The sequence below is a fragment of the Suncus etruscus genome, chromosome 2 (genome assembly GCF_024139225.1).
Source record: "Suncus etruscus isolate mSunEtr1 chromosome 2, mSunEtr1.pri.cur, whole genome shotgun sequence".
In the NCBI taxonomy this organism is placed as follows: Eukaryota; Metazoa; Chordata; class Mammalia; order Eulipotyphla; family Soricidae; genus Suncus; species Suncus etruscus.
Window position 1 is genome coordinate 84239538 of NC_064849.1, and position 15484 is coordinate 84255021.

The 15484-nt window shown below is 40.1% G+C and overlaps 1 protein-coding gene across 1 annotated transcript in view; it reads right to left on the bottom strand.

Annotated features, from left to right (window-relative positions):
- Positions 1-9791: 9791 nt before the first annotated feature.
- Positions 9792-15484, bottom strand: part of FBXL7 (F-box and leucine rich repeat protein 7) — a 457103-nt gene continuing 451410 nt past the window's right edge. Inside the window, exon 4 of the mRNA XM_049768262.1 lies at positions 9792-11318. Within this exon, the coding sequence (XP_049624219.1) occupies positions 10582-11318 (737 nt within the window). The 3' untranslated portion in view covers positions 9792-10581. The remainder of the gene's footprint in view (positions 11319-15484) is intronic.

Sequence of the window (15484 nt, forward strand, 5' to 3'; positions counted from 1 at the left end):
CCACTCATGACCAATGACTGGACTGTCTTATGAGATAGCATAAAGAACATTTTATTACCAATTTGTTCGATAGTGTGGTCCTTGAACTACAAACTAGAAAAATATATTGACCACTAGCCAGATGTGGCTTTTCAATTCAAATTAATTACAATCAAATACAATCTAACTCTGTTCTTAGTTCTCCCCAACCACATTTCAAGTTCCTACAAATAATGCAGGGTGACTACAATGGACAGTGTGGGTAGCATAAATGTTTAGTATTTGAAAATAAACAATTTTCATGACATAAACATTATTGACAAAGGTCCTGTGGAACAAAATCACTTTAGAACATTCTTCATGAGATCATGGACCTTTCTCCATCTACTTGCTCTATATCCAGTACCTTGAACAATACAATTCAAATGAGAATTTGACGACTGGTAGCTTAATACAGGATTGGATCTGTTTTGTGATTTGTCTCCAATTACTAAAGTGAATGAGTGACTATTAAAAACAACCAATTCCTTCAAACAAAGGGGGAAGGGATGAACAGAAACATCTTCAAAGAAAAAATACAGGTGGTCAAAAGGCATTTGAAAAAAACTGTGTCACTTATCGTCAGGGAAATAAATCAAAATAACAATGGGATATAATCTTGCAACCATGAGACTGGCAAACATTACAAGAACAATAATAACAAGATGTAGGGACAAAGAAACATTACTGGCTTCAGAACTCCTGTAGGATTAGTATGTGCAAAATTGCACACACACATAAAAAGGGAAGAAGCCCTGTAAGCCTCTGGGGCAAGAGTAGTCTTACTGGATCAGGCACAAAGGAGGTTCAGAGAAAATTTGTTCAAGTCAGCTTTAAAATCTTGGAGCTCAGCTTCATGGAGCTCATGTGACCTCTCCCATGAGCAAGTTCAAAACAATGCTTCTTTCCTCCTTCTGAAACATTCTCCCTCCCCACTTCCGATTATAGACCAAAATGCTACTCATTCTGAAATAAGAGCAACGTAAGCATTCCAAGGCCAAGTGTTTCTTGGACATTGTTAGGATATTTCAGGTCTCAGTCCTTTAATTACATTTTTTCCATCATCAGATTGAACTGATCTGTCTAAAGGCAAATGCTAAGTCAGTACAGATAAAACTATCATTGTGATTTATGAAAAATTTGTTTCTCTAGAATTCTGATGACTACTTCTGATTTTCAATGGCACCTATTATACTATATTTTTTTTTCAGAAAAAATATCTGGCTTGGGAATGAAAAAAAAAAACATGTAACAGTACAAAAGACAATTCACAGCCACCACATTGGAAAAAATATTGTGTTTGGCAAAGGAGAGTCATTTGGATGCCATCATTAAACAAGCTCATCTTTGGTCCAGTGACTAGAACTGAGAAAAGAATAAGTAGGTCATAAAGTTCTGTCTGCATCCTAATTCAAAAAGGTTACTTATTCCCTTGGATTTCAATTTTATTGGCTGGGTCAAATGCCTTCTTAGTTCTTATAATAGCTGCAATAGAATATCTCTATTCTTTTAAAGAAATCTTTTCAGACTTAATCTAAATCTTTAGACTGGCAAGATTTAGAGTGATTTTGATAAAAATTAAGGCCATAGAGCACTCAATATTTTTGATGGATGTGGCTACTCTAACTTATTTTTTTATGGGCCTGAACATTAATGTATTTCCTACAGCTAAATAAAATGCTAAGGAAGAGAGATTTTTAGGAAATTCAATACTTTTTATTACATGGTGTCAATATTGGCTGCTCCCTTTACCAAAATATCTATCATCTATGTGTGTGAATAGATGTATATCTGTATGCATACACAAATATCTCACCTACCTAAGTTTATGTATGTATCCATCATTTTTATATAAAATCAGAACATCTTATAAAATATGAATGGCAGTTATACTTAACAAACAGTGTGACTTCTTAGCATTACTTTTGCAATTTCCTCTTCTATGGAAATTAAGTGATTTTTTTTAAATTAACAAAATAATCATTGGTAGAATGAAAAAGAAAATTCTGACTTTTTGTGCTATTAAAATTTAAAGGCATACTTATCTGTTTGTGTTTGAAACATTTGTGAAGCAGAGTTGTTCAAAGTTTTTGGATTTCTTTTATCTTAGTACAGATTATATTAAATTTTTCTACTGTGTTTTTTGTTTGTTTGTTTGTTTTTGGGCCACACTCGGAAGTGCTCAGGGGTACCCCAGCTCTGTTTTCAGAAATCACTCTGGCAGGCTCAAGGAACCATATGGGATGTTGGGGATCTAACCCAGGTTGGCCACATGCAAGGCAAACAACCTTCCCTCTGTACTATTGCTCTGGCCTCTCTATAGTGTTTTTGTAAGGTCAAGGTGATGGAGAAATTAAGTGAGAAGGTTCTTTGAAGTTAGAAGGTCCTTTGAAGTTTATAAATGGTGGGTCTGAAGCAAATTGAGGGAATTTTAAGACTTGTTCATAAAATGTTTGAGAATGACTGAATGTAATGCCTTTGGTTTGAATCCTTGGGAAACACTCCATGGTTTCAGATTTGGAAAGAATTTAAGAAGGTTGGGAAAGTAGCCCCACTAAAAGGTCTACATTTTGTTCTGATTGTGAAAACTAAGTGAGATATTCCTATTTGTACTCAAAGTAGCTTCATTAAGGTGTACTGTGCAGATGTTTGTATGCACTATTGAAAGTAGCTACTTGATGCTAACTAAAGAAACTCAAAAACATTCAACCATAAGATATTGTGAAATAAAATCAGTGATATGTTTTATAACCCAAATTGAAAGTCTGAATATTATATATATATATATGTATATATATAAAGAATATTTGTTGCCATTCTACTGGATAGAAATATATTTACAGACCCCCATGTCCTGTGATAATCTGCCAGAATGAAATGCTATAAAGAACCTTGACAGTTTTCTAAGTGACTTTTAAAAATAACTTATCTGCATTTATGGGGAGGGCTATTCATAAGTTAGCAACAGATTTCATATGACAATTCTGATTGTCATCAATAATTTAAACAGAAATAAAGCATGGCATTATAATTGCTGTTAAAGCAGGCTCAGCTGGAGAAATAGGGAGGAAATTATGAGTGATGGGTAAACACAGACAAATTAAGAGATTATTTCAAACATTACCAGAAGATTAGTGGTGAAAACAGAGAGCACATTATAGATGATTAAATTTTAATCTAATTATTAAGTATATTAATCAAACCTGAGAGTCGGGTATAAAAAGAATCTAAACCCAAACCAAAAGAAATGCCTCTGAATTGATTAAGCACAGGTTTTTTTAGATAGGTTTTAATTAAGCCTTTGCAATAATCATGGAATTCACTTGTCATTAATGAATAGCAGCAGAATATCTCTATGATCTTCCAGAAAGAAGCTATTTGTATTTTTGGGATCATCTTCTAGAATGTTTTATGTTCCTGGGAAGGTAATTCTGCTATTCTGCAATGGTGTTTCTGCTGAACACTGGGTTCTTTATGTTACCTGAGAATTTCTTTGAAGCAACCAGAGAGTCCCAATAGGAGACAGATCCAAAAGTGGTCACACTCAGCAGAACTAGAATGGAAACTCTTGGACCTGTGTTTCATCAAGTGATCACCGAGAGCTCCAAGGCCAGTTCTCTATAACTGTGAAAACAATGCAGGACATTAATTTCCCTCTACAAAATCAAGAAATACGTTTAAAGGAAGTTCTAAAAGTTGCATTTACTCTCACACTAAGAAATATCCAGTGCATCTTTGTTTCAACCAAAAGTGATCCAAAATTCCCTAAGGCTTTGCTTGGATTTAAACTACTCCCAAGGTTTAATTGCTGATATCATACTTGGCATCATTTAGAAAATCTGATAAGAACTGCCACTTTTCTCTTGGCCCGAACAAGCTATAGGTTGTGAAAAATTAGTCATCCAAGCCCTGAAGTCATTAGGCCAATGAACTTAGGGTGAGGGTAATTAAATGGAGACCCTGGACACCCAACATGTGTGGCTTTTCTGTTTGTAAGCACAAAATCACGACTTCTTATGCAATATGATAACCTTTAAGGGCTTTTGTTGTTTCTCCACTTGCATTTGTAATGAAGCGCACATTTGCAAAGGGATCTGTGTGTTTTGGGGAGGGCTAATATCCCCCTACCCCTCCAGGCAGTGACTGCTTTTCCCAGGGCTTTGCAGTGCATTCTATTTTTATTTTAAAAAAGTGTTTTAATTGAAACCACTGTGATTTACAAAGTTCTTCATAGTTGGGTTTCAGGCATACAATGTTTCAGCACCAATCCCACCCACCAGTGTTGACCTCCTTCCACCAAAGTTCTCAGAGTGCATCCCAAGTCAGCACCCCTACCCTCTAGCCTGCCACCATAACAGGCCCATTTTAATTTGAGGGGGGGCACATGAAGTGGCGCTCAGAGGTTACTCCTGGCTATGGCTGGTTATTCAGAAATCGCTCCTGGCTTGGGGGAGCATATGGAATGCAGGAGGATGGAACTGCCGTTTATTCTAGGCTAGTGCTGGGAAGGCCTTACTGCTCTGTGCCACTGCTCTGGCCCCCCATTTTAAGTTTTAATTATTGAAGTTTGGACCTTAAGGGAAGGGTCCTGGGAGGCTGGGAGTCCCGGTTCAAATCAGGGGCCCATGCTCTATTTTAAGGCACATCAAGGAAATCATACAGACATGGAAATGTGGAGGATCCAGTTTTCGTTAGTTAAATGAGAGGTCATTTTTGTACGTTTCATTCCATTTCTTTTCTTTTTAAGCCCCCAGTAATTTGATATCCAGTTACTCAATGTGTTCATGATCATTATTTGTTGTTTTTTATTTAATGTTTGAGTGTAGAAAGAGCATCAACCCGGAAGATATTCAAACTTTCCAGTCCAATGACCCAATGGTGGCCTTTGCTGCTAGAATATTTTCCCATCAGCATCTGTCTGCTGCATTTCTGTGTTGAGAACTGCAGAAATGGTCTCAAATATCTCGCTCTAGTGCTTCTTCTGATGGTCCAGGTCTGTGTGGATAAGATGTTTTCTGAGGGCCTTCACTTAGTGAGTGTCAGGGGGCATGATGAACCTCCATTTCTCCATTTTCAGAGTCAACGATGCTCAATGAGGAACTGTAAAACTAAAATCCAATGCATTTGTGCAGCTATTCTGGAAAAATAAAACAGTACGAAACTACATTTTCTGGGCCTCTATCTCCCAAAGAATGACTGAGATAAAATGGAGAAGGTGATTTATCCATTGTGACAGTTTTGTTCTTTTATCTACTTTCTCATAAATGAAAAAGACTATAAGTCTTTAAATTCTATATGTAAACCTTCACAAAGAATACATTCATGTTGTATGAAACACTGGGGGATATAAAAAATTATATTTACAGAGGGTGGCTACTGGAAAAAAGGGATGTACCAATTACTGGTTAATCTTTGTAATTAAAAAAAAATTTCCTTGGTATCTGTTGCTTCCTATCTAGAAACAGTCTTAATGAGCCTGCCAAGGCTTTGGAGGCAATTGGGGCTCTGAAAATCCTTGAAGTCTGTTGTGTCAGATTACAGTGAAAAAGAGAATAATAGTCTTCCTATTCCTCTTAGCCTTTCCATGGTTGTGAGTGTTGAGTGTATCATTACTGTGGGCATATAGCTTCACGCTTTTAACCTTAATAAAATTTGAGGTTTCAGAGAACCTATCCACAGTGCACTTACAAGGAAAATCCATTTCTTGGAAATTTTAATGCCTGATTAATTTTATATGAGTCAGTATTTTAAAAAAAAATCGACTTTTTGAATAAAGGGTACACTGACTGAGAAATATCGATTATTCTATTTTCATTGTTATTACAAAACTATTAGAGTAATACAAAAAGAGTATCCATGTTGGCTAAAAAAATAAAGCTATGAATTACAGAGAAAGTTTCTGTCATCCTGTGAGCTAGATTTTGAAATAAACTTTTCTGGGTGGCCCACAAGGCTGGCATTTTAGCTGCAGATAATCTTGGGCCCATACTGCCAATTCCTGGCCATAAATATGCTGATGACAGGCAAGGATTATGCCATATCCAACTACCAAATGCAGATGTTTTCATCACATGGGGTTTACAAAAAAAGCTGGTCTGATACTTTGATATAATAAAAGGTGTATCCCCAATCTAAATGTCTATGAGAGTTCTTTCTTCCCTCATGCTAATGGCTGTGCCCCTTGATGGTCATCTTTATAAAATTTATATGCGTGACAATTTCAGGTGTCAGTATCTACTGTAGAAAAATGTTAGACATGTCCCCTAACTCCCTCCAACTACCCCTTGCATCTCTTTCTTGGTAACCTTAAGGACCACTTTGATACTTGCATCAAAAAGAAAAATCTGTTGACCAAGAAAGTACACTAACTTTACTGATTTACTTGAATATTTGCCTAGTCCTTGAATGTTCTTTATTCTCTTCGTGGCATTCTTCAAAGTAGATTCTTTAGACTCATCATGAGGATCTTATAGAATAAATCACTACTTTGAATGACTGAAAGTTTAGACATGGTAAGCAACTTCATGCTGCATTACTTTTCCTCTTAAACATACTCAATCTTTTAAATTTCATGTTGCATGGCTGTGAATTTAAAACTCCTGGAAGACTTTCTAGTTTCAAACAACTCTCAATCTAAGAACTCATAAACTTGATGAGAAAATAGGTTTTTATCTGTTGCTTACTTTTTTAAGGAGAGTTCCATGAAAGTTTTGGGAATTATCTCAAACAAAAGTTCCAAAGCAGTTAGCAGTCCTATTGGGTTATAGAAAATCTTTAAGCAGCTGACATAGAGTAGCGAAAAGGCTGAGGACAAAAACTTTTAAACTTGGCATCTCTTGAAGCCTTTTAATTTGCTAAAATAAAGTTTGCACTCATCTGTCAGTACCTGCTTTGTGCCATATTGATTTCTCAGATCTATTGGTTTAGAGTAGAGATTTGGCATTTTTCTTTTTCCAATGGCCTCAGTTATTTTTCCTTTCAGCTCAAGTCCCATGTTCTTCTGCCATATTTTACTGGTTTAAGATAAAAAATTATAACAACTAATGGTCTGCCTAAGTTTGAAGACTTCTCCAATGTCTGTAACCAGTGCCAGGTAAAACATCTGCAGATTCCCAGTTACATATCCACAATTTTGAAATCCAGAAAGCTGGAAGGGAAAAATAATATCCAGTTTTCATTTACGCTTGGCACAAATTAATTTGACGGTAATACCTGATCGAGATAACTGCATGGCAATTCAGTCTAGAACAATTCTTATTTTTTGCCTTTTATGTGGTGCTCAGGAGACCCAGGACCTCCCCTCCCCTTTATGATGCTCAGTCAGTGGGGCTGTGGGTTCAGCACAAGGGCCTGAGAATGTGATGTTGATCAGGCTCTGTGGTGCCAGTGGTACTATGTCCACCCCAGTAAAGCTGGGGGCCTCCAGGGTCACATTCAATGGTGATTAGGGCCTTCAGAACCTTCATGGCTCATGTTATGGAGCCAGAAATTAAAGGCAGATTAGTTGCATGCTCAGTGTGAACCATACCCTGTCCCATCTCCTAGCTCCTTAGTAATTATCTTATAATATACTGTGACAAATCCCATCTATTCTTGAAGAACTCTCAACATGTTGAAAATTGTACTCCTAAACCCTGCTAGAGATTTTACAAAAAACACACCACACAGAACTTCCTAAATTGAAAACATTTTGAATTTCAAAGTAAGTATGATTCTAAGAGTTTTAAGGTACAAGGCTGAAGACTTGAGCTCAACTATAAAGGTAATGAGTTGTTCATGAACCTTATGAAAGTCCAAGTCGAGGAAAATGACAAAATCCTGAGAGCAACTTTTAACAGCTGTCAAGACTCAACTTACGCTCTACTTCAAATAAGACACATTTTGTGCTTGGTCTTGCATGTTCACATCTGAATAGCATGTTCTTCTGGTGCGGGTATTAAGAGAGGCTTAACCAAATTACCAACATATTGCTTTATTTCTTGGTGGTAGTAAATTAAGGCTTTCTAGAGTCATACAGCACGCAGTGATTTGAACATTAGAATTAAAGAGAAAAAAAGAAAACGACACACTAAACAATGAGCATTCAATTTAGCAGTGGCAGGAAGGAAGCCCTATTTTCAAACAGATAAATTTCCTAGAGAGGACTTTTGCCTGGTATCAAAAAAACTGCTGAGTTGTTTCCCCAGTAACTTCTATGATAGATTCATCTACCAAGAGTAAAGTGAATGGTCAAAGAAAAGACTGGAGGTGTGTGTGGTGGAATGAAGAGGTTGGGGCAGATGGCATGTGCTGGGCCATCAGTGTGAAAGTCAGCTTTGCCTCATGTTCAGGACACAGTGTAGTGTGTTCAATGGGTGGGGATAAAGTTACTCACAATAGGATGTCCCTTCTCTAATTTGGGTGCCATTTTGAATCTTTGTATCAAATGCATTAAACCAACTCTCTTAGAAGACCCAAGATTCAAGGGTTAGGAATGATTCTTCATGACCCTCTAAATCTGAAAATTGAGATAAGGGACTTAAGACACAGAGTAAGAAAATGTCATCTCTGTACCCTTTACTGGTTTCTCAGTTTAAACTACCATTAGATATCATCCTCAAACAATTCATTCCACCCCCATGGCACATACCCTGGATGACTCAGCTAAACTCTCAATGATATTGATTATATAAGATTTCTCACTCCCATCTGATGTGGAGAAGTAACTTCCCAGATGGATGCCACCTCCCTTCAGCTTTTCCTTCCTAACCTGAGTAAAGGACCCTGGGGATTCTAAAGTGGGAACACAGTTATTATTCAGGTGGTAAAGCTGGATTCCAGTTTATGTGGGGCTGATAGATTGCAGAGGATCTGGGTTTGGATGGTGCTTGTTGAGAAAGAAATGGACGGACTGTTTGGACAAGGATGAAGGAGGGGAGTGGCCAGAGCATCACCTGAGAAAGGTCAAGTGTTTATTAACAAAACGCTACATTTTCCCCTAAATAACAAATGGATATTCTCTGGCATCTGGATTACACAAAAATGAGGCTCCCCAAAGCATTTCTGTTTACACGGGACCATTTCAAATGCAGCCTTGGCCAATGGTCTTGCTGGTGTGAGTTTTCTCTTGTGTCTGGTGCTTCATAATGAGCACCTGAAAGTATGTTTATTTTCCTCTTTTTAAGCTGAGAACATGCAGACAAACCAAGGGGAAATCACACAAGGTAACAAGCTGCACCAAGACACACTTCATAACCCAACCTCATCAGGCCTCATGTGTTAAAGTCTGATGCACAGTGAAATAAATAGAAAAGTCAAGATGAGACTGGAATGATGAAGAGCCTGGGCTTCTGTGCCTGCCAGCTGCATGGCAGATGTGCACAGCGAAAGATCAGAAAAACCGTAGAGGACATGTGTCCCCTTGGGCTTCGCTGGCTCTTGAAAAAACAGAGGGTCTTTCCTCCTCTTTGAAAACACTCGCCCTGACTGGAGGCATGTGAGCTTTTGCTGGGATCAGGAATTTCATGGTCTTGATTGGGCGGTGTGGAGTGAAGGAAGCTGAAATGCATGAGCACAAAAAGCATCCACTTAGAAGGGAAGAAAGTACCCAAGAAATGCAGAGGAGGCCAAAGATACGCAGAGGGGAGGAAAAAATAGGGTCAGATTTTAGCTTTGGCACATCCAGTGCTCCCAAGGACTATACAGACCCAACATTCTTGGAAGGATTAGATGCCTTGTGTGCACTGTTTGCTCCCATCTCTGCTTCTCAGTACTAAAAGGGGCAGGAAGCTAATTCTCCAGCTGGCCGGCTTAGATTCAGTGCCAGAAGCCCAAGCCCAGAGAGATAAAGAGCCCTGTCTAAGCAAAGCAACTGGTTAATGGGCGATTTGGGGAAAAGGCGGTGGGAAGGCAGGACAAGGGGTGGTGGGGGACAGAAGGCTGGTGCCTCTCCCCTGTGCTGCTGAGGCAAAGCACTTCCTTAAGAGCCTTCAGAAGCACTTGATAAAGAAGCACTCTCAACTACATCCATCTCCAGAATTAGCCAGGCATATGACACTGCAGAGAACTGTTTAGCCAGACAAGCAGGTTAAAGTGTGGGGTCTGACCAGTGCTATTGGGTGGATTTCTTGGTGCTGTTTGAAGAGGCAGAGGAGAGATAGGAAGAGGAAGGGCAGACATAGAGAGCTCTGGGCTGAGTGCAGCTTGTCAGATAAAGATGGGCAGGGCATTCCTCACATTGCCAACATTCTGCTGAGATGAATCTCAGGTGCATTGCAACTGTCTACAAGAGACTTGGCATTAAAAATAAATCACCATCAAAGCATTCATGGACTGTCATTGCAACTAGTCCCCCTTCTGCCATTTCCTTCCTCCCACCTCTATGGCCCATAAGAACGGAGGATAAAACTAAAGCTAGATTCCTAAGAGCCTTCCTGGAAGAAAAGAAGCAAATCCGAGTGTGATGGTAGACTTGGGTGGGTGTTGCAGTACCTCCAGCGATAGCTGAAAAAAAGAAAACCAAAGCACAAAGACTCATTGCATTGGGGTTTGGGTTGGTGTTCATCGTGGGGGTGCCCCGAGCTTTCAGAAGAAGGCCGGGTTGGTGTGTTCGATCACACATCGCTTGCAGTGGCGCTTGACAAACCGCAAGGCCTCCACCGACACCTCGCAGTCCTGCACGTTCAGCATCTGCAGGTCGAAGCAATTGGCGGCCACGATCTGCAAGCCCTGGCCTGTGACGCTCTCGCAAGACTTGAGGCTGAGTCGCTTGAGGTTAAAGCAGTTTAGGGCCAGGCACTCCAGGCCGGTGTCGGAGACCAGCGGGCATTTGCCAATGTCCAGCGACTTGAGCTTGGGGCAGTTCTTGGCCAGGTACTCCACGCCATGGTCCGTGAGGCCCTCGCAGCCCCTGGCGTTGAGGTAGCGCAGTTTGCTGCAGTACTTGGCTACATAACGGATGCCCACGTCGGTGACCCGGCCACAGTGCGCGATGCTCAGATAGCGCAGGCGGCCCTCGAGCTTGGCGATCTCTCGCAGGCCAAAGTCGCTGACAAAGCGACAGTCGCTGACACTCAGCTCCTTGATGGACGGGCAGTAGATCATCAGGTAGCGCAGGCCTTCGTCTGTGAGGCGCACACAACGCCGCAGGTAGAGATGCGTGAGCTGCGTGCAGTGTGCCGCGATGGTGTGCAGGCCCTCGTCCTCCAACACGAAGCAATCGGTCATGTCCAGGTAGCGGATGGAAATCTGTTTTCCGTGCAGCGGGGAGAGTTTGATGGAAGCCTCTCGAGTCAGGCTGATGCACGTCACTTTGGAGCATCCTAGGTAGAGACACGCAACACCGGTTCAGAGGGCAGTAATGGAAGAATCTGCACAGAGTGCTTTAGCATTGCATAATTTGCAATAATGCATTTAGCACTGCATAGGTTGCACTGTTGCATTAGCATCATTAGCACAGGTTTCATGCAGCAGTGCACACTCAGGCATACTTCTGAGAAATGGGGTGAGGATGAAGGAGATCTCATCTTGATTTCCAATGCCCATGCCACCCACCTAGCCCACTAGGTCCCTCTGGGGAAAACCAAGGTTTGCTAAGTTATGTGGCTGTTGATTATCGGGCCTGTAGAGGGTTGCAGGTGTTAGGATCCTGATTCTTCTTCCACTACCAGTGCTCTGCTTTGGGAAAATCAATTCATTCTTTGGATTCATTTCCATTTCTTAAAAATGGGCATGAGCCATTAAAATAGACGATTGCCAAAGCAATAATGCCAAAACAGATAGGGAATTTGCCTTGCATTGTAACTCAGCTGGTTTTGATCCTCAGAATTGCATGTGGTCCCCTGAGCACCACCAGGAGTAATTCCTGAGGACAGAGTCAGGAGTAAGCACTGACCACTGCTGGGTGATCCCTGCCCCTCCAAAATTCCCTAAAAGTGAGGATGAGCAAATCTTTCTTACTCAGCGTAACTAGGGTTCCCTTCTATCGCTCTCACTTCTGTCAGTGCTGTTAACTCGTGACTCTGTGTGTTTATTTGTTCAGTCCCTGCTTTCACTCTGGAATATAAGTCCCCAGATAAGGGACTTGGCCCAGCATTTTCTGCCTCACATCAGGTTCAAAGCTGGTGCTGAATTGAAAAACTGTCAAATGAGTAAGTGGATGGAAGGATGACAGAGGAAAGAAGAGGATTGAAACGCCAAAGGTGTCTTTCATATTATTATATATCATTGCACATGACTAGAATAAATGTGCATTATTATAATATTAATTTTTGAATCTTGGGTCATACCTAGCAGGGTTATTCTGGGCTTTGTGCTTTGGGATGAGCCTGGGTAGTACTCAGGGGACCCTCTACAGTGCCAGGAATTGAAACAGGGAGGGTAACATGCAAGGCTAGTGCCTGACCTCCTGACCACTTCTCCAGCCATAAATATGCATATTATCATATATTATATAAACAAATATGTACTTACATATACCTCTTTAACTCCCATGATCAATATATATCAAAACCAGGTGCTTAGCTTTGGGCACCTGGAGTCAAGTGCTCAGGGCCCTAGCCAAGTCTTCTGAACAATAAACATACTAGTACAAATGGGATTTTCCTCCTGACTTCTGGCAAGCTGTCTTGAAAACATGTACGAAATTCAGAACCTGAGGATTATCATGTTCCAACATCACATACTACCAGATCAGATTATGTATATTGCAGATGGAGAACAAAGATGCATGCACCTCATCAGAGGTTCCTATCACCACTAGGGGCTCAGAGGTGCAGTTTGCAGAAGGTGCAAAAGGTATGGGTCAATCTTAGCTTTCAAATCTCTCTTTGAGTTTCATTTTCTCTAGGCTGACTGAGCTCTATATGCATGAAGCTTGTAGCTCATCTTGGTGGCCCATCTGTGCTGCCTGGACAAGGACACTGTTTTATACCATCATCCGAAAAGCTATGTTCTTAGACACAGTTGTAGTTTTTCACTTTAAAAAAAAAAAACTACTTAGCTGGGGCCAGAATTCAGTAAAAATGTGTAACTTATGTAGTCAAACTTTGGAAGAATTTTTATGACTCTTGGTTCAAGACTCTAATTAAAAAAGTGATAGTCAAAAATTACTAGGATGAAGTATACAATGAATGAATTACATGGGAAACTTATAGTAAATTTGTCACAATGAAGTGAATACTTAGACAGTGAAGAAACAAGAGTATAATTGAGTGAGGGACTTGAATTCTTCCTGGAGGGCAAGATGGAGCAATTGGAGAGTTTATGCCAGAAAATATTTAGATTTGTCACCTGAAAAATATCCTTTTGGAGATTGGATGTGTGGATGAAGGACTGAGGGATTGAGATTAGTCTAAAGTGAGTAGTTACTAGTTAGACATATATCTTGTCAGGAAGGTAAAAAAGAGGCAACAGACTCAAGATATTAGAGATAAAAAAAAATCACATCCACAGGATATTGACTGAAATGTTCTAAAAGTTTAGGACAAGGAGGAAAGAGGCTTTCAGTTGGATGGGGCTTTAAGGAGACTTTGCCCAACAACCATAACCTCCAAGATATTGGAAACCAGCTTCAAAATAGTTCACTGATGTTTAAAGATAATATCAATGGCGATGGTTAATTTTAGGAGGAAACTTTAGGAGGAATGACCTAGGTCCCAGAAATTTGATAAACATTTTTTCCTTGGGTGTGTTTGTGAGGGTGTTTTGCTAAGATTAACATCTGAATAAGTAGACTCAGTAAAAGCAGACTGCCCTCCTCTTTGTGGTTGGGCCTCATCCAATCTCTGGGGGTCCTGCATAGAACAAAAGTTAAACAAAATGTCTCTCTCAGACCACCCATTTTCCTTGCCTGACTTTTGGTCTGGACAGCTGGTCTTTTGCCTTCTTAGACTTATGCCACCAATAATGCTGGTAATTAGATATTTGACTTGGACTAAAGCATACCACTAGCATTCCTAGTTCCCTAGCTCTCAGTTACAGACTTTGGGCATTCTAAACTTTAACACTGTGAAAATATACAGCTTATTAATATGTATTATAATGTCATAATGTATGTATATATACTTAGGGGCATCTTTTATGCATTATTAGTGATGAGAGAGGTAGTCTCATGTCCTCTGAGGGGAATAAATTTTAGAGAGGCCATGATTCTTTCATAATCAAGTTCGCTGTTATTGCAAAGGTGGCTACTGTAGATTTTATATCCCCTAAATCAACTAACAATTACTTAACTTTTAAATCTAGAGAGTTTAGATCCAAGGAGGTGATACATTGTTCCTTGTGGTATGGTGGATTATTCAGCTCTCTCTTCTAAAAAATCCCTCTCTTTCTACAATGCTGAGCAATAAGCCCAGGAAGTTACAATTTCTTCTTGTTTAGTCTCCATGTAAACAGATCTCAGGAGAACTCTCATGGAGTTTCTGTCTCAAAGAGTTCGTGTAGTTTCTGCATTTCTGAATTCAAAAGAGAGAGTATCATTGCTTGGACCCTGAATTCAGAGTGCATTATTGAGGGGCTGGAGAGGTGAAGTGCTGTACCTGACTCACCTGTCTTAGATTCCTGGTACCACACAGATTCCCCTGAGCACGATGAGGAATGTCCTAAGTGAAGAGCCAGGAGTGATCCCTGAACACGTTCAGATGTGGCCCCCAAACAAAACTAAAACCAAGAGTGTACTAAAGCCCCTTTAACAAAGATGGAGGATGGTTAAAATAAAGGAATCTCTTTTGGTTTTTTGTGTTTTTTTTTTTTGTTTTTGGGTCACATTCGGCAGCACTCAGGGGTTACTCCTGGCTCTATGCTCAGAAATCGTCCCTGGCAGGCACAGGGGACCATATGGGATGCCAGGATTCGAACCACCGTTCTTCTGCCTAACCTCCATGCTATCTCTCCGGCCCCAAGGAATCATTTTTAAGTCTGAGTAAAGAAGATTAGATGTTTATGAAAGAAATCACAGTACTTAGAAACTTATACTGCTAAAGAAACTCCTCCGTTGCTTCACTCCCCCCTTGAAGAGAAAATACTGCTAGAGAAAAGTGTGAATAAGCTGGAAACTAGTTCTACCATATCACAATACTTTCTTTTCCAGAATTCCTTGGAGAAAAACTCATAAGAAAACCTCTTCGTTTTTCTTGCTTTATAATAATACCAATAGCTTCCGACTATGTGAATGTACAGTGATTATGGTTTTGTCCTGAGGCCAGCTTATGGAGAGAAGCAAGAGTTTTCTATCCAGGGAAAGAATCTTTGAGAAATGACTGTCACCTGAAATATTTTCAGATGTCAGCTGTTAAAAGTGAGAGAAAACTGAGGCTTTTACCTCAAACACTCCCCCCACCCTTTTATCAGTTGCTTGTAAAGATCCCAAATTCTATGCATTCACCTGTCACAGTGTTTTTATTTTTTTGTTGTTGGTTTTTAGTTCCTGACCTCTCCTCTCTAACCCCTGCAGTTGGGCTCACATCCTTCATTTCATTAACTCCCTGAT